This window comes from Equus caballus, chromosome 21 (assembly GCF_041296265.1).
Source record: "Equus caballus isolate H_3958 breed thoroughbred chromosome 21, TB-T2T, whole genome shotgun sequence".
Classification (NCBI taxonomy): Eukaryota; Metazoa; Chordata; class Mammalia; order Perissodactyla; family Equidae; genus Equus; species Equus caballus.
Window position 1 is genome coordinate 68649661 of NC_091704.1, and position 22367 is coordinate 68672027.

Genomic DNA, 22367 nt, shown 5'->3' on the forward strand with positions numbered 1-22367 from the left:
TAGCCAAGCAAGGTAAGTGGTTGTCATGGAAACACCAGGCTTCTGACACTAGCTGAGGTGTCAGGTGTACAGAGCGGCATGCCAGCCAGGCTGGAGTCCAGCTCCCAGGAGTGCATCCTCTGGGGTGGGGAGCACTTTTAGGCAGGAACTCTTGGCTTCTTCTCCTGGAAATAAATGTTTCTCTGTCTGAAATGCTCCTCTCTGAAAGAAAACTTCATGAATGCTACAAAGTACTCTGAAAACCTTCTGAGACCTTCAGGAATTTTCATGATTTTTGAGAACTGGAATTTTTACAAAAATCTTTTTGAAAAAAGTTGGGCAATTAAGTTCCAATATGGATAATTATATTGTAGAATGCATCCTCAGAGAAACGTTAAGGGAGACAAAGGCAACCCCAAGAAGCTGAGCTTTTAAACAGATAATTAACTTTCTCTTGCACAGACTCAGGGCAAGTAATTTATAAACATTTTATATCATTTACATCTAGCGCCCTCTGGTGGTCCTGAAGAGGTCCTATGTTCCAGCATGCATCTGATTTATCACTTTATTTATAGACTACTTATACATTCACTTATATGTCTCTATAGCAGACACTTCCAATAGTTAATCCAAATACTATATTCTTGTTTTTATGTAATTTTATCAAGACGAAGGGACTATATACAGGAATTTTGAATTATAAACTTTAATTTTCTAGATTTTTCTGAAGATAATTTTGGAATAATCAAACTTAGTCCTTCCTCTAAAAGTCATTATTAATATCTGATGGAAATTGATTATTAGAAATGATACAAAGTAATAATATTTAGCCATTGCCAAAGGATTAGGGTTCAGAGAAACACCACCCAGCAAGTGACGTTCCACACCTGCTCTCCGATTGACCCTGATGCAGCCCAGGACACAGGTCCATTCGGAGGAGACACGAAATTCACACACGCCGCTTGTGAGCAGTAAACCCTACATTGCAAAAGGGTCAGACTTGTTTTTATGCCAAACCAAGCAGAGGACATGGACATTGCTTGTGATGTCCCAGGAGGCTAATTACCTGACTATGCACTAGTACGTTTCAGTCAGGTCCCAGTTCTTGAAGAGCAGCAACTTTGATACTAAGATGATAATTATTGAGCAAAAATGACGGTCTTCTGATAGTGAGAGAGAGAGAGACTTCAGAATGAAAATCAGGAGGAGGAAGGGGTGGAGGATGGAGGGCGAGCGTGGAGAAAGGAGTAACGCTCGCTCTATAATTGCTTTGATGCGCACATTGACACAACCTCTAGGTTCGGTTCTTCCTTGGCCCTTTAAATTGTGAATAAAATATATTTCCTTGCCTTTTCCTAATGTTTCTGGTTACAGATTGATCAGCTGTTAGAGTTTTACAAGGGAATGCAAAATAAATATTGGCGAAAGTCCACTCACGGGTGTTCGCTCGTACAGTAAGGAAGCACAGAGCGTCTTAAAAGTGAGTTCACAGCGTCTGAACTTTCGCAGCACCGTGTAAAGCAGAATTAGGGAGTTTATGAGCTGCCACATTGCACAGATTAGAACCCCGCCTCTCCCCGCGGACTTACCGCCCTTTTCCACCCAGCCCGGCCGCTCCGCGGCACCGGGAGGACGCCGGACGCTGGGGCTCCCCGGCGAGGCCGCTGCGGGTCCCACGGCGCACGCAGGTGCCTGCTGGAAAACAGCGGCGACACCTCGGTGAGACGGGGCACTGCGCGAGGGGAGCCGCGGGGGACCCTGCCCCCGCTGCGGGGGACTCACCTGCACACCCACCTGTGCCAGCAGCAGCACCCAGAACGCTGCACAGCCGGGGCCCCGCATGGCCCGGCCGCCTCGCGCGCCCTGCCGGCGCTGCGCCTCTGCAGGCAGAACGCAGGGCTTCATCCAGCGGCGCTCGGAGGGCCCCGGGGTCGTGGGATGGTCCCCAACCCAGCAGCGTGCAAGTGGGCACGGATGACCCGACTCGACCGGCGCGCAGGAGGATTGCCCTCACTGACTCCACCGCCCGCGCTGAAGTTATTACTGCGGCTCCGCGCCGCGCGGGGGGCGGAGTGGCGGCGGCGGCGGAGCACCCGCCCGCACCGTGGGAGAGGGGGGAGGGGGAGCGCAGGCAGGGGGAGACGGGAGGAGGGGAGAACGGGTGGAGGACAGGAGAGGAGAAAGGAGGGAGGAGGCAGGAGAAAGGGGGCGGCGGGGTGGGGCGCGAGGGCAGGAGGATTGGGGAGGACCAGGACGCTCCCCGGGCCGCAGTCTGCGCCTCGCGGGCCACCCCGTGGGTGCGCCGGTGGAGAAGGGGCCCCGGGGCGCGGGGAGGTGAGCAGGTTGGGCCGCCCGCTCGGGCGCCCTCCAGACCTGTGTCCTGCTGCTGGACTGGCCCCTCGTTACACTGCTCCCTGTTCTTCTCAATCCCCGCCCGGAGGGCCGGACCTGCGGGGCCCAAGGCCAAACACCTGCCGCCTGCCGGGTGCGGAGTCCGGACCTCTGGGTCCGTGCAGATCTGCGTATACACGAATGTGCGTCGCTCTCGGGCGTGTGAAGTGATGGGAGACGACGGGGTCGGGAGAGCTCAGTCTTCCGCGCAGTCTGCCCCGGGAGGTGGCTGAGCTCCTGGCCCCGGGGTCATGGCCGCGGCCACCCTGAACTGGTCTATTCTCCAGTGCCTGACCTGGGGCCTCTGGGGGCCTGGGTGCTGCCCATGGATCAGGAGGCCTCGGGGCCGCGGGCCGGTCCGGGTTGGGCCAGGGCTGGGCTGCTATGCCGGCAGTGCGAGGGGGCCGAGGAAGCAGCAGGCGCGCTGCCACTGCCCTGGCAACAGGCCCAGCTGGTGTTCCATATATCTCCATGGCGTTTTTCGTGTGCAGTCACACGTGTGCATTTGAATGCGGGCGCAGGTGTACATGAGCTTGTGTGTGCACGTGCGTGCATCAATGCCTGCTTGTCTGTGCACATGTGTGCATGTCTGTATGCTTGTGCTTGAGTGCAAGTGTGTGCCAGTGCATGAGTGCACGCGCATATTGGTGTCTGTGACCTTCTGCTCCACTGGCTGCGCTCCCACCTCCTTGACCACTTACCTCCTGCTGGGCCTGGGCTCTGCACTCCTGCTCCAGTGGTTCCAGTGTCCCTCATGTTCTGTTTAGCTCAGCTTTGCGTGTTTTGCACATTTTGGAGAACAGGGTGGACAGGGAAATGGTGGCAGTGGTGTCTGGCCTCCTTTGCCCAGCTAGCCCTGAGCCTGTAGGTGCCTCTTGCTTTTGGCAGGCCTAAAGTGTCAGGCATCCTGGGCCAGGACAGCAGAACCCCCGCTGGCCGTGTAGAGGCTGGCTCCTGTTCCACATTTCTCCCCTCTCTCTCTCATATTCATTTATTTGAAAATAGTCTTCAAAAATGCAAACGTTTTTACATAAAGTCCTGCATTGGGGTGGCCTTAAAACACCTGCCTCCCCCTCCCCCAGTTCTTGACAATTGTCTGCCTCAGTGGACAGGGAAGCAGGCTTGCAGATGGAAACTGGAGGCTGGGGTTGTGGGGAGCGCCAGGGTCTGGTAAGGGTTCTGCAGGCGGCAGAGGTTGTCTTTGTCCTGGGGACAGGACGTTGCCTGATGGTAAATGGGGATCTCTAATTGTCTCTAATTATGTTGAGTGTAACCTGAAAGGGAGTCAGATTCTCTGGGTCTAGCTAAGATCCCCTGAAGAAACCCAGGGGCTCTCTTTTTATAAGTTCAAAAAGATGGAATGAAAGAATGGCTGATATAAAGGGATTCACTTTTAGGATTTCTTTTTTTTTTTGAGTAATACCAAAATGCATCTCTTTCCATTTTGAAGAAAGATAACATCTCTAGATGACAGGGACGGAAGGCAAACTCCAGCTCTGGGGTCCAGTTGGGAGCTGAGATGAGGGGAACTGGTGGAGTGGGTGTAAGAAAGGCCATGGGACACAGAGGAGTAATGTGATTTGTGATTTCTGGTAAGATGTATATTTGGTCTTACTCCTATTTCTAGCACAGAACACCTAAAACACTTGGAATTTCCTAAGTGATGAGAGCAATAAGGTGTGTTTTATTATGTTAATGAGGTAACTTGGCACCTGAGGATGGGGGTTGGTTGCCGGGAGAACCAAGCATGTGATTGGAGGGTAGTAACTTTCCATCCCACCTCCCTGCTCTGTAGAGGAGAGGAGCGGGAGGTCAAATCACTCACCGGTGACTAATGACTTAATCAATCACTCCTGTGTAATGAAGCCTCCAGTAAACCCAGAAGGACTTGGTGGGAAGAGTTTCCGAGCTGATGAAGTCATGGAGGTGCGGGGAGAATGGAGCAAGTGTGGGAGCTCCACGTCCCTTGCCCACGCCTGGCCCTGTGCATCTCTCCCATCTGGTTGCTCCTGAGTCATGTCCTTTTATAATAAACCAATAATCTAGTCAGTGAAATTTTCCTCTGAGTTCTGTGAGCTCCTCTAGCAAATTAATTGAACCCGAGGATGGTTGTTGGAACCTCCCATCTATAGCAGGACCGTCAACAGCACAGGTGACAGCCTGGACTCACAACTGGCCACTGAAGTAGGGGGAGGGGGCAGGAGCAGCGTTACCTGATGCCAGGCAGGTCACACCGGCCAGTCTCAGGACGCTTTTCTAAAAGGTGGTTTATAGGACTTCACACAGCAAGTACACCTCCACAGTGTGGAAAACAGCATGTGAAGAAATTAGAAAAGGAAATTTTTGACGTGGCCCACCACCAGAGCTGATGCCCTGGGGCTGCGGTGGGCCTGGGCGTCTGCACTGTGAAAGCTCTTTGGAGGATTCCACCAGCAGCCCAGGGTGAGGCAGAGCTGGCTAGGGGAATCTCACCAGGTGGCTCCCAGGAAGGAAGGGAGGGAGGGTGACAGCTGTGGGACTCGCTGAGTGTCCATCAGGGGGAGATGGTTGTGTAACCCGGCCTCTGAAATAGCCTGATCCCATTGAAGTGATCCCAGTTTGAAATGTTTTGTGTGTGTGAGAGTGCACACATAGGTGTGTCTGTACAATGACAGTTTGGCTTGAATGTTCATACAAGGATATGTGTGTGTGTATATATATATATATATACATCTATCTATAATTTAAAGTAAGTTATCAAGCGATGTGTGTATTATTTGATTGTTTTTAATTCTAAGAGAATTTCTAGAGAGACAGAAAATGGGTGGGTTGAGCTGTTTGAGAAGTAGAGACATGGAGGAGGCACAGACCCTGCTTACCCCCATGGGGTGAGTTTAGGGTCCTTGCTGGCTGGGCAGAATCATTCGAACAAGCCAATCATGACCTCCACTGCAGCCCACGGGCACCCCACCCTGTTGATACTACAAAGCTTGCCTCCCACAGCCCGGGGTGTTCGTTCCTCTGTTCCCTGTGTGGCCCTAGGTGGTATGTGGAGTCCCTCTCCTCTGGGCTGTGAGTTTATGTGACTAATAAAGTGCTATCCATCTGCTGTCCAGGGTTGGGTGCCATTGTTTGGCCGTCCCCATAATTCTGGGGCAGGAATCTGTCCCTCACAGTGGGGAGATGAGGAGATGAGGAAAACATGCATGTGCAGGAGCTCCTTTTTAGGTTTTGCTTTTCAGTGTTTTGTTAACTTAATGAAATTAACTGGAAAATTTTCCAAGTGACTTCTATGCTCTGGAGCATTTTAAACAAATGGTAATTCTCTGTTCCTTCAAGATTTGATAATACACACTTTTAAAATTATTGGAGTCCGACATGTTTTGGAGATAACTTTTTGCCTAATCAATGTGTTTTATTCTTCTTGAATCTGTTCTACTTCTTGAAGAATTTTTCAATTTATATTTTCCTAGAAAATAGTTCACTTCATCAAGAGTTTTAATCATTTTAGAATAGTTTCTCTTGCCCCTTGTATTATTAGTCATTCATTAATTGTGATTAATTGTGAATAACTATGTACTTACTAAAAATCCACCATGGAGACCCATTCTTCATTGAGCTTCTTACTCAGTGGGGAAGACCAGCCTTGAACGAGTACTCTCAAGAGTGGTTGCATGTTATGAAGAAATACAGGGGGCCGTGTGAATGGTTACCTTGCATCCTATTTTTTCTTTATTTTTGGACTTGAGACATTTGTTTAAGAATACAAAACAACAACAACAACAAGCAAACACCTAGATACAGAGAAGAGATTGGTGGTTACCAGATGGATATGGCATGGGGAGAGGGCAAAAGGGGTAAAGGGGCACATGTGTATGGTGACAGATGGCAACTAGACTTTTGATGGGGAACACGATGCAGTCTATACAGAAGTCAAAATATAACGATGTACACTTGAAATTTATTTAATGTTATAAACCAGTGTGACCTAAGGGAAAAAAAATGCATCTGTTAATGTGGGCTACCTTGGAATAATTTTGCTGACACATGATAATACTTGTCAATGTAAATATGTCTTTCCGATTTAAGTCTGTGGGTTATTTTTTCCCCTAGTTTTCTTTCTTATCTGCATTTCCTCAATTGAAAAATTTATTTTTCCCAATTTGATGTTTCTTATTTTTTTTTGATGAGGAAGGTTGTCCCTGAGCTACCATCTGTACCAATCTTCCTCTATTTTCTATGTGGGATGCTGCCTGAGCATGGCTTGGTGAGTGGCGTGTAGGTCCATGCCTAGGATCCAAACCCATGAAGTCTGGGCTGCTGAAGTGGAGCATGCAAACTTAACCACCTTCTTGTATCGGAGTTGTATTTTGCAACCTTGATGTATATTTATTTAACATTACAGAGCATCTTTCCACACCTTCTCTCGATGCTCCTCCATCCTGCCCTGTCATTCCTGGTTGGGCTCATGGTTCAATGATATCCTAGAATAGAGTTTATCTGGTATCTCTCGGAGTCCTGATTCTGTTCCATTTGATGTGGAAGCCAGTTATCCACATGCTTTAAGCATCTTCTGACATCAACTTGATCTTTCTCCCCTTTTATTTCCTATATTATCTGAGTCATATTAAAGTTTATTTCTTGATTTTTTTCAGAGTGCTGCTTCCCCTTTTGACTTGCTCCACTTATGGTGTTTATAATTTATTACTGCGTAGTTAGTTTTCATGACCAATACATATTTGTTAAATGAGTAGATTGTTCTCTATGTTTTTCACTACCGTTCTTTCTCATATGCATCACTTTCTACTTTGGGGTATGTCAGTGTTGGTTACTGCACTTGGTCAAGATTTCATGTTCTTGTTTCATGGGAGACAGGTCCTTTTCTGGATAAGGGATACTAAGAGTCTCCTGAAAGCTCCTGGCTTCTGAAGGAGGTCGTTCCACGTAGACTCTCTGCCTCTGAATCTCCCAAAGGCCGTTTCCCGCCATCACTGGGCAGAACTTTTTGTACTTTGCCCCACTTGTGTTTTTGAGCCTTCTCTATTCTCAAACAGGAGCTGTCCACACTTGGGGGTGTTGCCAGCCTGGCTGGAGCATCGTCTGTGCCCTCTTCCATAGCCAGTGTTGTGGCTGTGCGATCCAGTTCCTACAACCACAGTTGGTTCTTCTGGCTCAGGTCTGACTCCCCTCGCTAACAGGCTTTTACCAAACATCCCCCTGGTCTACTGCAGTGGCATCTCTCCAGGACTCAGAATCATTCTGGAACATAACAGTTTTCATTCCCAATGTGCGCTGTTGCCAGTGTTCTTCCCGCTCTGCCTCTGGGAGATTTAAGGGAACTCACCTCACATATGCCCAAGTTACTGCCAGCCTCTTCTCCATCCCATCCTCCTGTGGGCTGCTCATTTGATTTTTCTGAATGGACCATCTCTGCCTGGATGAGGAGGTCACAGTGCACTACTAAAGGAGTTTGCTTAGGTAGTCACATGATCAGAGTGGGGAATGGATGATAGATGCCAAGGCTAGTGAGGGAGAGACCAATATGGGCTAATTTATCAAAAAGCAAGTGAGACATGGTGGTGGCCCTAATAAGCCTGGTGACTATGGGATTACGAAAACGTGGACAGATGTTAAGTTCATTTAAGAGAGAGGATTGGTAGAAGTTGGAAATTAGGTAATGTGCACAAACACGATTTAGAGTAATCAAGATATTATAAGTAAGTACTTCGATGACTAGAACAGACAATAGTGAATGTAGGACAGAGTTTTAGATTTCGTGGGCTAGTAAAATTTCCAATTGAAAATTCTAAAAGAAACCCAACATTGGGTTGCCAGTCTTCCATTTTTCTAAGGTAAGAAAAATACGGTAAATGCATTCTCTCAACATTAAGAGTGTGTTTTAAATTGAACGCCCTTAGCTTAATGAAACGCTCGTAAGTTAACCTGACCGCTGTGATTCACCACTAACCATCTCGGTCTGTAAACCATTAGAAGAATGAATTCACGATGGGCAGAAAGTATTGAGCAGGACTATCCATAGCAGGGGCTATAACGTTCAGAGAGTATAGGGAAGTGAGAAAAAAGGATAGACTGAATTCCATATGGAAAAAAAATCCTTGACAAAGGTTTTCAGGGAATGTTTCTGTGCTGCTCAGTGGTCTCCTGGATCCTGCTTCCTCTGAAGGGATCTCCTTGGTTTGCATCCTGAAGTCTTCCCTCTAGCCTTCCCTGATGTAGAAACACCTAAAATGGCATCCTCACCCTAGCCATGTTTACCAGCAAAGCCTGCACTTGCAAGGAGTGCACATTCTGAGGTCTACAGTCTACACCTTGGCCGAGCACCTCCCGTCTTCACTCCAGCCTCAACCTTTCCTTTTCAGATCCTCTGTGCCCTTGGACAAAGTCTCCAAACCTGAGCCACCCACCAAAGTCAAAGTAGCAAGGAGCCGGAAGCTTGGCACCTCTGATTCTTGCTCTAGCAGAAACACATCAGTTAGCACTGGTGAAAAAAATGAAATGGCCTAACAAAGACCTCTGCAGACTCTAAAAGCCCCAAACATGGTCAGTCGCTAAAATACAAACCCCAAAGCCAACACTAAGCCCTCTCCACATATACATGTTGCACCCACAAATTAATTAATTATATATATATATATATATATATATATATATATATATATATATAACTGTCAATATTCCTGACATTAAATTTGCTCCCTCCAAACTTTAGGCCTTCCAGCCCACACCCTTTTGAAAGGCAGTGTCTACACACCACCACAGGGACAAACAAAATTAAGGACACATGTCCCCAGGGTCTAACAGCTCCCAAGAGGGCAGAGGGAGGGGAGGAGCTGTGGTGCACAGATTCTTCTTCCCAGCTCAGGTCGGGTAAGTGACTCCCCTTCCTGGGAGCCTTGGGGGGCAGAGGGAGGGAAGGGAGCCAGGAGTGCTACAACTCAAAGAGCTTCCTTTGGGAAGGAGAAGGGATGGACCAGCCCCCTTTAACAGTTGTGTGAATGGAAAATACAGTTCTGAAACAACTTTATTTCAAGGAATTTCTTGTTTAGCATGCACTGTTTATGGACTGTGTCATTTTAACAGCAGTACAGTGAAATAAGGCATGATACGAGGCTGTTACTCATGCAGTAACTGGGAGTTTGTTCCTAGTAAATTTTAGGAAAAATAATATTAACATGAGTCTTGAGGAGGCACAAACATAAAAAAGTTAACATCCAGAACATTGCTTTTCAAACAATATGTAGTGATGAGCCAGTTTTTAGTTCCCAAACTCAGCACATTTTTTTAATGAAGTAAGAAGCAATTACTAGAACAATGAAATGAAGTAGACATACAATATAGATCCTCATTTGTAAAATTAATTGATTCAAGTGTTATTCAATGACTCTGCCGAATTGCTTTGAAAGCTTCTGGATGCCAGCCACAACCTCTGCATTTGCCTCACCACAGAGCGTAAGCATCAGTGCGCCATTTTGTCTGGTCTAGAGAGCAATTCAGTGGGAGTAGAGACCGAGCCCCCAGTTCCTCTGGGAAAGGAATCCCAGATCCCCCAGTGCTCCTGGTGTCCATCATCTCCATGACTGGCCTGGGACCCACAGGAGCGGAGCCACCACTCCGTGGTCCAGAGTAAGGTGCCCGTGGGAGACCCCTCACCATGTCCATCACTCTTCTCTCATTTCCTTTTTATAAAAATGTTTGTTCTTTTCCATTTTCCTTCCTTATTTTTTTCTTAATTCCCTTTATTTTTCTGGATAGCAAATCCTTCCATGAATTCCTAAGTGGCAGCCCCATCAGGAAGCTGTTTCCACTCCCTCCTCCCGGATCTAGGCTCACCCTGTGTCCTTACTGATGGGCAAGCTGCTCCAGCAGGGTCTCTCCAGCTACCGAGGGGTGGAGTCCAACAATGGAGTGGTGTCCCCTAGAAAGACAAGGGAAGAATTTGAACTCAAGTCACATCCTCATTGGGGAGGGACACCAGGGGTAGACAGTGCACATTCGACAATGTATTTCTGTTCCCTGCATTATGACAAAATTAACTTGGAGTAAAATTTCCAAACCACAGAATTTTTCTTTCAAACATGTCACCCTTGTGATCTGGCATTCAAGTTCAGAGATGTCTGGAGGCCAGGTTGTGTCTATTATTTTATCTGTCGCCTCTTTTGCTCCTCAGCCTGCATCCTTATAGTGTCATCAGGTGTTCTTGCCCTTGGGATTTTTCAGGGTGAGACTGGCTATGCAGTTTGTCATTAATTTTGCCTGAAACATTATAAGTATGTAGATTTTTTTTCAGCTTTGGAAAGGTCCATATATTTATGTGCTTGTTTTTGGGGAGATATGATATTAAAAGTAGTGTTTAGCATTAAAATAGACAAAAAGAGTTTAGCTACCTGCTGACATTACAAAATGACAAGGATGATTATTGAAAAAAAATATGTGGCATATGTTATGTATAAAATAATGAGGTTAATTAAATAGTATGTTTCATATTTACATAATACTTTCAAGGAACAGAAAGAGAAGATGAGCGGGGCCAGCCCAGCCGTGCAGCGATTAAGTTCACACGTTCCACTTCTTGGTGGCCTGGAGTTCACGGGTTCAGATCCCGGGTGCGGACGTGGCACCGCTTGGCACACCATGCTGTGGTAGGCGTCCCACATATAAAGTAGAGGAAGATGGGCATGGATGTTAGCTCAGGGCCAGGATGCCTTAGAAAAAAGAGGAGGACTGGCAGTAGTTGACTCAGGGGTAATCTTCCTCAAAAAATAAAAAAGAAAACGAAAGAAAGAGAAGATGGGGCAGAAATGTAAAGTGAAATTCTTCTGAAATTTTATCCTACAGATGAGAAAGTCAACATATACTCTTCATTCGTAAATTTGAAGATCATAAAATTAGGCTCAAATCTTTTTGAAAAGTTGAAAGTAAATACTGGGGATAAAAATAAGAATATATGAGAAGAAAAAAACAAAAAGATTTTGAATATATAGGAAAAACTAGAATAGCAACAGAAAAACGAAAATCAGAAGGCATAGATGTGACAACAGAAGATGTAAAAAATGTTATCACTACATAAAATAGATTAAATGTGCCTATTATAAGGCAAAGTGTTAGATTTTTTCTAAGGATGTAAGATTCAGTTGTGTGCTAATAAGCGCCCACATACTACAAAGAAAAACTGAAATATTAAATTAATTCAATTAATATTATATTAAATTAACATATTTGTCAGGTAAATAATAAAGTGGAGAATGCCAGGATATGACTCTGGATATGCTTCCTAACCTCCAGGAGACTTCATTTTCCCATCTGTATAATGGACATGATAAAAACAAAGCCTACTCCAGGGGGTTGATAAGCGGATGGAATAAGTTAATATTTATAAAGGACTTAGAACAATGCCTAGAATGTAGAAATTGCCCTATAGTTTCAACAAAACTTTAATTTACATGAAATGTAATACATTTAAATGAAAACTAATACATATTACTTTGGAAAAAATAAGACAAAAGGAAAAAATATTTGGTAGTATCAGATCAGTAAAGAAGGAATTCAACATGAACATCAACATTCCCTTTGCTCTAAATTTTACTTCCAAATCCAGTTGATTTACAGGGGAAATAGTTCCAGTGATCCTTCCAGAAAAAAGATTGCATCTCTTGAGCTGAGTTTAGCATTTCTACAGACCGAAGACCAAGAACTGTACAGCAAATCTGTTGTGACAAATCTGATTCGTTTTTCCCTACCGCATCTCATTTGTAAATACCTCGAATAACTGGACACACTGCCCATCAGACTCACAAAAATTATGGGAGAAGAGAACCCAGTCCTATTCTTTGCAAAAGTGTCTGGGAAAAGTCTGGATAATTTTCAGAGATAAAGAAGCTCATCTACAATGTTGCAAACACCACAGTTTGCTGTGCTTAATGTCCTGGGACAGATTCAAACGGAAAACCCTGCCATGTACAGCTAATTAACATCATGACTCCACTAGTGAGCAATTTTAGTTCAGCTGTCTCATTCTATCTTCATGAGATGAAAAAACCCAAGTTCCCAAATTACAAAATTCCAAATCAGTAACCACGTGATACTGTTTTACAGACTAAGACCAGAGTATTCATCGTCATGTTAATGTTTCTTTAATGAACAAAATTAATTGCAGGTCTGTAAAGTTTCTAGGATAGAAAAGTTTCCATTGATTCCTGCTAATTTCTTTTGGGAAATTTGAATCTCCAATTTTTACTTCTTAATAATTCAAATAAAAGCTTCTTACTCTCTAGCTTTCTCTATCTGTTCCCTCCAAAGAAGCAATGAATTTGGCTAGCGTTTCTGAAATGCCTTTAAGCCAAATCCAGTTTGATAAGTGTACAAATATGATCTATCCTTCAATACAATTTGGAATTTGAAAATAAGCTAAATATATACTTATGAAGACAGATTAAATCAATGGAAATGTAGATTATTCTTTTTCGAACTCTGTCTGCCTCAAACGTTTGGCAAGCCCTCTTAGTAGGGACAGACACTCTGATTGTGAAACGCCCTTTTAGACATTGAAAAGTCACTGTAGAAAAAAATCACTGTTGATCAGACAGTCTTGGGCAACGCCACCCTCATTTTTTCCCGTCCTTTCATGCAACATTTGATCACATACACCTTCTCAATCAGAGAATCGTGTCCTGTCCACTTGCTTGACTTTATTCTCTTTCTCCCTCTTCCTCTGCCTGGGATCACATCATGTTATCCCTTGGGTGCCTTGCTTACTGCTGTGTTCCCCCGGAATGCCGCGCTCCCTGCTATCTCTTTCCCACTCAGAGGACCCAGCACCTGGGAGGGTTCTGTACGTCTGAGTTGCCTGGATGATGGAAGAGGTCTACATTCAACTTTTCTTTTACCTTCTACGATACTCAGAAAACTCCACGATTCTCACTCTCCAGAGCAGGAATCAAAGAGCCGAAATCTTCCAGCCAGTTCTGCAAATCTCCAAACTCTGCCTCACCGATAGGTGGAAAGCAAGAGCCCTCAGCGTGTATTTTAGCATGCAGATTGTTGGAACAATGACTTGTTTCTCTACCCAGAGACAGAGCGGCTGGCACGGAAGTCGTCTTCCCAGGTGGAACGCTTGTTAACTGTGGACATTTAATCTCCACGCCCTTTCTCTCGTCTGCGCTCTCGGCGGTAGCACAGAGGAGGGAATTCAAACCTTCATATTTAGAACACAGCAGGTTTAAGCCATTCAATTCAAAATCTGCCCACATATTTCAAATTGTTTGGGCTTCTCCTTTTTCATGCTTCAGAGCAGAGACTGACTAGAAGGGAGGAGGGTTGGTCAGGTTCCAGGAAAGATCTAATCCAGGAAGGTCCAGGGGGTGCTAGACCTTGGTGCGTACCTTGCAAGGGGACGCCAAGGCTCAGAGCTGGGCCACAGGAACGACAGATCAATGCGGAGCAGTGTGGCACAGCCACGAGACAGAAATGGCTCACGGGCTGGGGTGGTGCGCTCAGGCCCAGAGGCAGATGCTGAGAGCAAAGGCCATGAGACGATCAGAGCACAGGGCAGATTTAGCAAATGTCAGCCAGGTTGCTGGTTGGAGATGACAGCCGTGAAGGGGCGAGTCTCTGCCCTTTGAGATGCTGTGCGATTTTGAAGAAGTGACAGTGAGGCTGCTGCTACACCTAATGGGCAACTTCTCCTTCTTCCCTTGTCTGCTTCTCGTTCTGGGCACCATGTGTGGTTTCTGAAACAAGTCCCAACATGCTTGGGGCTCATAGTCCTACAATAAGACAGGTTTGCAGTTCCATTAATAAAATCTCCCTCCGCAGATCCATCCACAAATGTGGCGATAAAGCAAAAGTACACAATAGCATGGGCACAGTCAGCGAGAAGTCCTGCCCGGTCCCATTAGTACATCATGTTTGCAAGGATCCGAGTGTTGACTAGATGGTGCTTTCCCAGCCAGTTCAGGTTCCCCTGTTTCCTTCAGAGCCCATGAAAAGTGGCAGCTGGTAGGTGCCTCTGCTCATCCTGGACTTTGCTCTAAAATGAGAGAGAGGTGTGTGTGTGATGGACTTTGGGTTGAGAGAGAGGCAGTAAAAAGGGAAGAGAGAATCTTTTCCTGTGGAGAACTCTACCAAACTGAGCTAAATCATGGCAGCTTGTAGCTTGTTGCTGACGGGAGTCAAAGGAGCAAAGCACTAACAGGGCCCCGGTCTCACCCCAGCTTTAATTGCCCGCCAGCCCCTGCACACCCGGCCACTATCCGGAACACCAAGCTTCTGACCCTCATATGACTCCAGGCTCAGTTCTAAATCATTTGCCTTTACTCAGTTCCCACCTCATCTCTCAGCCTATTTCCATTGATCCTGACCCCGATCTGGGACGTGTTCCTCAGACACTGTGCCTTGGCCTCCCTCATCTGTCTAGTTGCACCCCGTCAGTGTCCTCTGACTCCCACCGACATCACTTCCTGACAACGAGGTCCAGCCTGTGCTTGCAAGCCTGCCCCGAGATCCAGGCGCCTCTCCTCTGTCCCCAGGTAATTCCAGCCCTCGTCCACCAAACACATGTCAGGTAATCTGATTTTGCAAACGAGAAGACAGAGACAGACGTGCATATCCTTGACCCGGAGGCCTTTAATGCTCCTATCCTTCTATTTCCTCTCTTTCATTCAGCTGAACGATGAGTTTTGAAATCTTTTCTCTATCAAAGAAATTCTGTTTATTGACAGTAACTAAGGTGCTTAGCTGGGGCCTGATTTTGCCCTTCCCACCCGCAGCCTTCCAGACTCTGTGTGCCTGGGAGTGAGCAGGGCAGGTGGCTGCATGGCCCCATAGGATGGCAGGGCATCTATCGCTCGACCTTGAGCCACCCACACTCGCCCCTGCACCAGCTTGGAGGTGGAGAGCTGCCTTGTCTCTGCAATATCCTTGGAGACAGCTACACGGAGGGGTCAGAGGCTGTAGACACTGCTGTCGGTCGAGCTCAGGCATCAGATGGGACACAGTCTAGCCTAAAAGGCATCCAGCCGTTCAGACCATGGTAGATGAATCTAAATGCAGTGTTCTACTGCTCACCTGTGTGGAATGGGACAAGGGCACACAGGTTCCAGACAGCCAGGCTTTAATGAATATTCAAGTCCCTGGAACTGGTCTTGGAAGTCGAAGGTGAGTGAAAGTAAGTACTCTCGCTGAGTTTAGACTCTCACATGCGTGCATAGATGGCATAGCTAGATCAGGAGCATCTGGCAAATTCCTTCATGTGCTGGAGTCCACGTAGTTCAGGTCTGTAGGGAAGCTCCCACCTCCTGGAGTTCTGATGGCAGCCTTCCCACCCCCAGGCTCTTTCTCTTTATCTCACCTGCAAACTATAATGCCTGCATCTTCATTAATATGCACAATTGCATAAAACCCTTGGAATGGGAGGTGGCGTCTCAAATTGCTTCAGCAGCAACAGCAGTGGTGTGAGCGTCATTTTTCTGTGCAGGAATGGGCATATGCGGGCAGCACTGGACAGCTGCTCCCTCCAGCTCCAAGCTTATCTCAAGGAGGAGCAGAGAAAGCAGCTTTTAGGGGAGAAACTGGAAGCAGCTGGGTAGACCCTGTCAGCTCTTTCTCCCCAAGTCACCATTCAGTTAAGCCATTCCTCTTTAGGAGAGGAGCTGGGCTTGCTTGGTCCACATTCCCCTTCTGGCAAGAAAATTGGCATTTTTTTCCTTCTCTACAGACACGAGGAGTAGGTCATAAGGCTGCCCAACACACATGCAGCTTTGGTCCTCCTAGCCCAGGAGATTTCAGCTGAGGGTGTGGCTGCCCCTGGATGATGATGGATGACTCTGCATCCACTGCATGAAGCCCTTTATTGACACACACCATTGCTCTTTGAGTCTCTCTGAGAACACTGGTGGGAATGAGGCTGTTGACTCCAGAGGGCTCTGACACAGGTCAGGTGGTCCGTTAATTAATTTTCCTCCAAGCAGGGCATATTTTGGGTCTAATCATGAGACAGAAAACACACAGTGATTTGAGCAAGGGATTTAATATAAGGAACTATGAAACTATGATGGGTATATGTAGAGATGTAAAAGGAATTCCATATGGCTCCCTTGGGCTGGGGGAGTGTGCCAGGGAAGGACAGACATGGAACAACCTCTCAAGGCTGAGGAGTGGAGAAGGAGTGGTTGCAGACCACTGGGGGTTGGGTTTTCTGTGTTGTCCAGGCCACAGCTCTGTCCCTGCCATTGAATAAGAACCCCCCGACCATGGACTGACTCACTAATAAACTCTCCCATCTGTCCATGGAAAGCCACATTCTGGGGCTCTGCAAACTGAAGCCATGATGTATAATTATAACTTGTAATTAATTCATTCACCTAACGTCTCCTGAGCACCCACTGAGTGCCAGGCTTTCCTCTGTACAGAAGCAATAAATGGATCCAGAATCAACAGGAGACTGTAGTTTGGTGAAGGCAAGGGGTATGTGTGTTTCTTGAGCCTGAAGACGGGTCATGGCCTTACAGGAGGTTATCGCCATGACAGTTTGCTTCTACGGCCCTGAAGCCGTTCACAACAACACCGGGGCAGCCGACCCAGCATTGTTCCCCTGGGCCTGCACCAAACACCTGGTGATGTGAGGCTCTAGGACCAAACACCTGGGGTGGGGTCCTGGCTCTGAGAATTCCTGGCTTTGTGGCTATGGGGAAGGAGCTGCCGTCTCTGTGCTTCTACTTCCTAATCGCTAAGCTGATGGAGATGATAATGGCATCAACCGTGTAAGGTTACAGTGATTACATGAGTTACTATACGCAAGCGCTCGGATCGGTTTCCTGTTGCTGCTGTGACAAAGGACCCCCTGGGTGACCTGACACAACACACATTCATTCTTACATGGTTCTGGAGGCCAGAAGTCCAACTTAGTGTCATTGGACTGAAATCATGCCAATCTCTGCCTCGGAGGTCACACGGCCTTTCCTCTTCCATATTTAGTCAAATGCCCCTTGCCTGCCTCTTATAAGGATGTCTGTGACTGGATTGAGGCCCCATCTGAACAATCCAGGAAAATCTTCCCCTCTCAAGATCCTTAACTTAACCACATCTACAAAGACCCTTTTTCATGAAAGGTAACATTCACAGGTTTCAGGGACCAGGACTTAATATCTTTGGGGTCATTTTTCAGCTTGCTACAAGAAGTAAGTGCTAAATGTATATTCCCTGTTCCTTTTATTACCTGTTTTTTAGGGGACCTGGCTGAAAAAAAGTGTACCTCCAAGGCCTTAAAAGCTTGGAGAGTGACCCAAGCCTTGCTTTTCCTGAGGCACAAATATTTTTCAAATAACGTAATTCCTGTCCCAGCATTTGCTTTGATAGATGCTGGGTCTGCCTCATTCAGGCCAAGGTCAGCTGCAGGCGTGCATGGCCATCTAACACGTCTGAATGTAATCCATGCTGGTTACGAGCCAAGGGCACACCTGTGAAGCCAGCGCAGCCTGGAGTCACCTCCCCACATGGCTCACAGAAGGTCAGGAGCCTGCAGAGCTGTTCTGCAACCCAGGACGCTCTCAGTAGTGAAAGCCTGTGCTGCCTGTGCTGCTGGCCCGTGCACAGAAACGGAGTTCAAGGGAAACCTCCCCTGGGTCTTCCCCTTCTCCTCCCAAGCTTGGGTCTTAGAAAAACACCAGACAGATGGACATCCAAATTTAGTTTTATTGGTAGGCATCAATAAGCAGCCACAATGGGGTTTTATTCATACTTACCTGGAAAGACTGGCTCACACACACACCCCCCCACCCATCCTCTTAGGTTGTGCTGGAGAGTCAAGGCCTCGCCAGCAGAGACAAAGCCCACCCCATTAAGGAGCAGAGGACGTGTGCTTTCTACAGAAAATGGGACTCTGGAAAAGGAAACTACAAAGGGGCACGGAGCATCTCAGGTTGCTCTTTGTAGCCGTCAGCAGTCAGCAACAGAAGGAGCAGCTGGAAAGGTGAGAGGTTGGGAAAGGAGGTGACCGGCTAGGGAAGGTCAGCTGTACCCCTAAAGGCTGGACTCCTGCCCCCAAGGGAACCCGTGGTGGCTCTGTCTGTGAGCTGGTGGCACAGGGTGGCCCCTGAAATAGGCGCAGGTTCCCTGCAGTGGTTTGAAACCCCTTATCATGGGAGGAAGTTGATGGTCAGCCCCTGCCATTGACATCAGTCATCTGTGGGCAGACGTGAGCATTCTGACTCAATGTCCAGGCATTGGGATGGAAAGTGCCCAGCTGAGTGGACTGTGCAATCTGGGACCTAAAACATTAACATACGTGGTGAACGGAGATGTTCTAAATAAAGAGTGAACGCATATTCAGGAGACAGTGGTCACAAGAGGTGAGAGTTGAGACCCAGGTGCTCAAGGGAGCAAAGGGTTTTCTCAGAACTCTGAAAGCTGGGCTGTAAGCATTTAAAAGCAAAACAGGAGGTTTCAACCTGGATTTTGTTTTAAGCCCCAAGCAGGGTAGATTTAAGCTTTGATGCAAAGAGAGGCCCTGTTCCCTGGAAGGGGATAAAGACCTTTGCTGGGTTATGGGGGGAAGCTCCCTAGGGGGAGGGCTGGTGGTCAGCGTGGCAGGAGGGCATTGAAGCTCCAGTGGGGCAGGGTTTACATGGCACCTTGCAGTCAAAGCTACATGAGTTGGAGACATAGGGGCTCCCAAGAAACCCTGGGATTCCAGAGCTGAGGGAGCTCTTATTGGTTCCTTCAGGAACTCTGAGGGGGAGGCTGCCTCACAAAATACTCCCTAGGTCCATGGGGCAGATGCTATCCTAAGGACGGAGAGGGGAACCCTCAAGAGAATGAGTTACCCAGAGGAGTCGGTTGTTGGTTTTAAACTTACATAACTAGTGCGCCCATGATGCAAGTCTAGAATTCATTCTTGCTCTCCTTTTGTTTTCCTTTGTCGTGGCTATTAGCTGTGGAAAATGAGGGCTTGTGAACTCAGACAGAGAGAAAAAAGAAAGGCACATTTATTCTGTACACCTTGGCTATTCCTGTTAGTTTTGAACATGTTACGCAGATGTCCAGCTGGCAGGTGGGGTGGGTGGAGACACTGCCCCTGGACACCCTTGAAGTTTCGAGAGGTACCCTTGAGGTGTGCTGGCATGGGTGATCTCTCCTGCAGGCAGGGCGTCCCAACAAGGCAATGCTCTGTGGAAGTCATGTTCTCCATGCTTGTCTAGCGGACCCTTTGGACTTTTTCTTTTTTCTGGAATGTTCTTCTGTATCTGTGGAGAATTGAAAGACCTGGTGAGAATGTGTACAATTTTGCTGTTCCCTGACTCCTTTTTCTTTTCAATCTTATCTCCTATTTCTGATCTGTATTGATTTCCCGCAGCACATATTTGAAAAACAAATGTTCCCAAGGACTCTCATTGGAATGTTACATAATTTCCAGTGCAGTAAAGAGAGGCTGAGAAAACAAGATCTGTGGAAATGTCTTTCTTCTCAGGAGCCTGTCTCATGGGCGGCTGGTCCTCCGTCCTCAGCAATTTGTAGAGTCAGCATATAGTTATGTAATTTCCTTAACTCTGCAGACAGGCTGAGCTGTGGTTTATCAGTTAGGCCTATATTCTTACTTGTCTAGGACTCGGTATATTTCAGCACATATTTTCTGGAATTTCATAACATGCTTCTGCTGTCATACACCTAGCTTGCCATGCGAGATAAATATGAAGTGTGGTTGTCCTTTATCCTATGTGGTGGTATCTTCCCAATACTTATAGAGTAATCTGCTTCCCTGGGTGTATAAAGTGTCCTATTTGAGAGACTCTGTTGTACAAATTCTACCATCTGAGTTGCTTTTTCCACTACCAAGCTCACTAGCTGTCTTAAAATTTAACTTTCGGGTCTAGAGTAAAAGGAACTTCACATTGCTCAGTGAATATATGTAATAAACTAGTTTCCAAAATTGGAATATGGCATATTCACCCTAGGTTACTGTTGTGCTTTATCCTTTGAACTTTGATGTTGTTTCTTTAATTTTGTCATTTAGCATAAGTCAATAAAATTCAGATTTCTCTAAGACCATTTTGAAAAAATTTAACACCATTTTAAAGAACCTACTTAAAATTATTGTGACTTTGGTGTAATTTTTTAAGGTGAAGCATTGTTAGACAAAAGTAAGCTTATAAAGGCACCGTATTTGAAGGAATAATGCCCATTTTCCCAACCAACCCAGAAATCTGTGGATAACAATGAATAAGGGTTTCTTTAACCTGGATTGTCAAGCCCGTAAAATAATCAGCTAGAGTTGACTGGCTAGCTCTCAACCATTAAATAAAAGTTTCCCGTTATTTGCTCTTTTCTTAGTTTAGCTATGATTGTATGTAGTAAGCCGTGAAAGTTAAGGCTTAGCCTGTGGACAGAAGCGTCCTGCTCCTTATGGGGGAACTCCTTTCTTCTGGAACCAAGGAGAATTCTGGACTGGTCTGGATCTCTCTTATTCTTGGTTATGTTCCTTCTCCTCTATGTGTCTTTTGAGTCCAATGCCCACTCCCAGGCCAGTGGAGACTTGAGCACTGGCTGGGGCTGAGGCTTGGTTTCCAAGAGTCTAGGGTGGGAGAAAGGGGTGATAGAGGAACTCTTGTCTATGGCTTCTATTGGGTTGAAATGCAGGATTTGATCTGAAGGGAAACAATCAATCCTGGAGAGAAGCCTAACAAGACATCCAGCTGGATCTCTAATCCTTCGGACACTGGACGGCTGTACCAGGTAGTTTTGGAAGAGGATCCCAAGCCTTGACCATGAGTTAGAGAAGAGGGTGGCATGAAGAACCCCAAGTAGATCAAAAACAGAACCAAGGATCTGGCCAACATCTCTCAAAACTATTGCCATTAACATCAATCAATTGCTCAGACAGTGCACTGGATGTGTTGAAAAGCCAACAAATACATGCTTTTTGATGTGAGGAGGCTGGACCTAACAGCATTAGTTGTCTCAGGAGAGTCACAGCATCCTGGGTATGGCAGAACCTTCTGAAAACAAAATTCCATTCTATCCACCTGACAGCAGCTAGAGTGACAGTTGACCTTTCTCCTAATTATAAAATCAAATGGCAGAGTTTTGGTCCAAAGACACATTTTGTAAAATTCTTTTTGGACTCCATCAGAGTCTAAGCAATAACTTATCCCACCTGGTCAGCACATAGTTTGTTTTTTAATCTCAACTCAAAGACCACAGAAACCTTTGTCTAAGAAGTGTGGGCTCTTTCTCTTGTCCTAGCAGACTTGTGGTTTTGGGAAAGATCATTCCAAAATTGTTATTAGTGAACACAGCCTTGGTATAGAGGGCACATGAAGGTGGCAACCACATTACACAATGTCTTTGAAAGGACTGTGTGCAAAAAGTGCTCTTCTTAAGTGGAAGTGTGCATATGTTACTCTTTCATTTCACCAAAGTCATGTGTAGTTACATCCCAATGGGTTCATTTTAAGCTAAAAGAAAACATCCCCATAAAAACAAGAACACACAAGTCTCTGAGCCCACGTAACATTTCCCTGGCAGAAGGCGCACTGTGGAGGTTGCACAGTTACTGTTGCCTCTTCCGCATTCCTTTCGTCACTGTGATTCTCCATTTCCCACTGAACAGAACTGACCTGTGGGTTATGGTACCACATGTATCTCATAGCTTTGAAAATGTAATGCGCACTAGTAGAGATGATAGGAAAAATATAGTCACCATGAAATGACTGCATGGAATTTAAGTATTATGATTATATATTTTTAATTTGTATAACCTGCCATTGTTAAAAGTTACAATAGTCTTGTCTTCCAGTATGGGGAGTTGGAGATTGCATCTGGAGCATTCGCTTATTTATTTATCCAACAATTATATATTACACGCCTACCTTGCACCAGTCATGGTGCTAGGAGCTAGGGTACAAGAGTGAACCAGATGGAAGACGTCTCTGCCTGTGGTGCTCTCATTTTGAGTTAGAATATTTTAGAGGTTTTAGATGGTGTGTGTGTACAGAGGACACTTCTTA

At 46.2% G+C, this 22367-nt stretch overlaps 1 protein-coding gene across 2 annotated transcripts in view; it reads right to left on the bottom strand.

Annotated features, from left to right (window-relative positions):
• ADAMTS16 (ADAM metallopeptidase with thrombospondin type 1 motif 16) overlaps positions 1-2341 on the bottom strand; it is a 154604-nt gene extending 152263 nt beyond the window's left edge. Inside the window, exons 1-2 of one of the 2 annotated variants that reach the window (XM_023625871.2) lie at positions 1762-2341; positions 1569-1674 (exon numbers count right to left, since the gene is read on the bottom strand). In XM_023625871.2, the coding sequence (XP_023481639.2) occupies positions 1569-1674; positions 1762-1884 (229 nt within the window). In that variant the 5' untranslated portion in view covers positions 1885-2341. The remainder of the gene's footprint in view (positions 1-1568; positions 1675-1761) is intronic. The other variant, XM_023625872.2, reaches the window with a different exon arrangement.
• Between the last annotated feature and the right edge of the window lie 20026 nt (positions 2342-22367).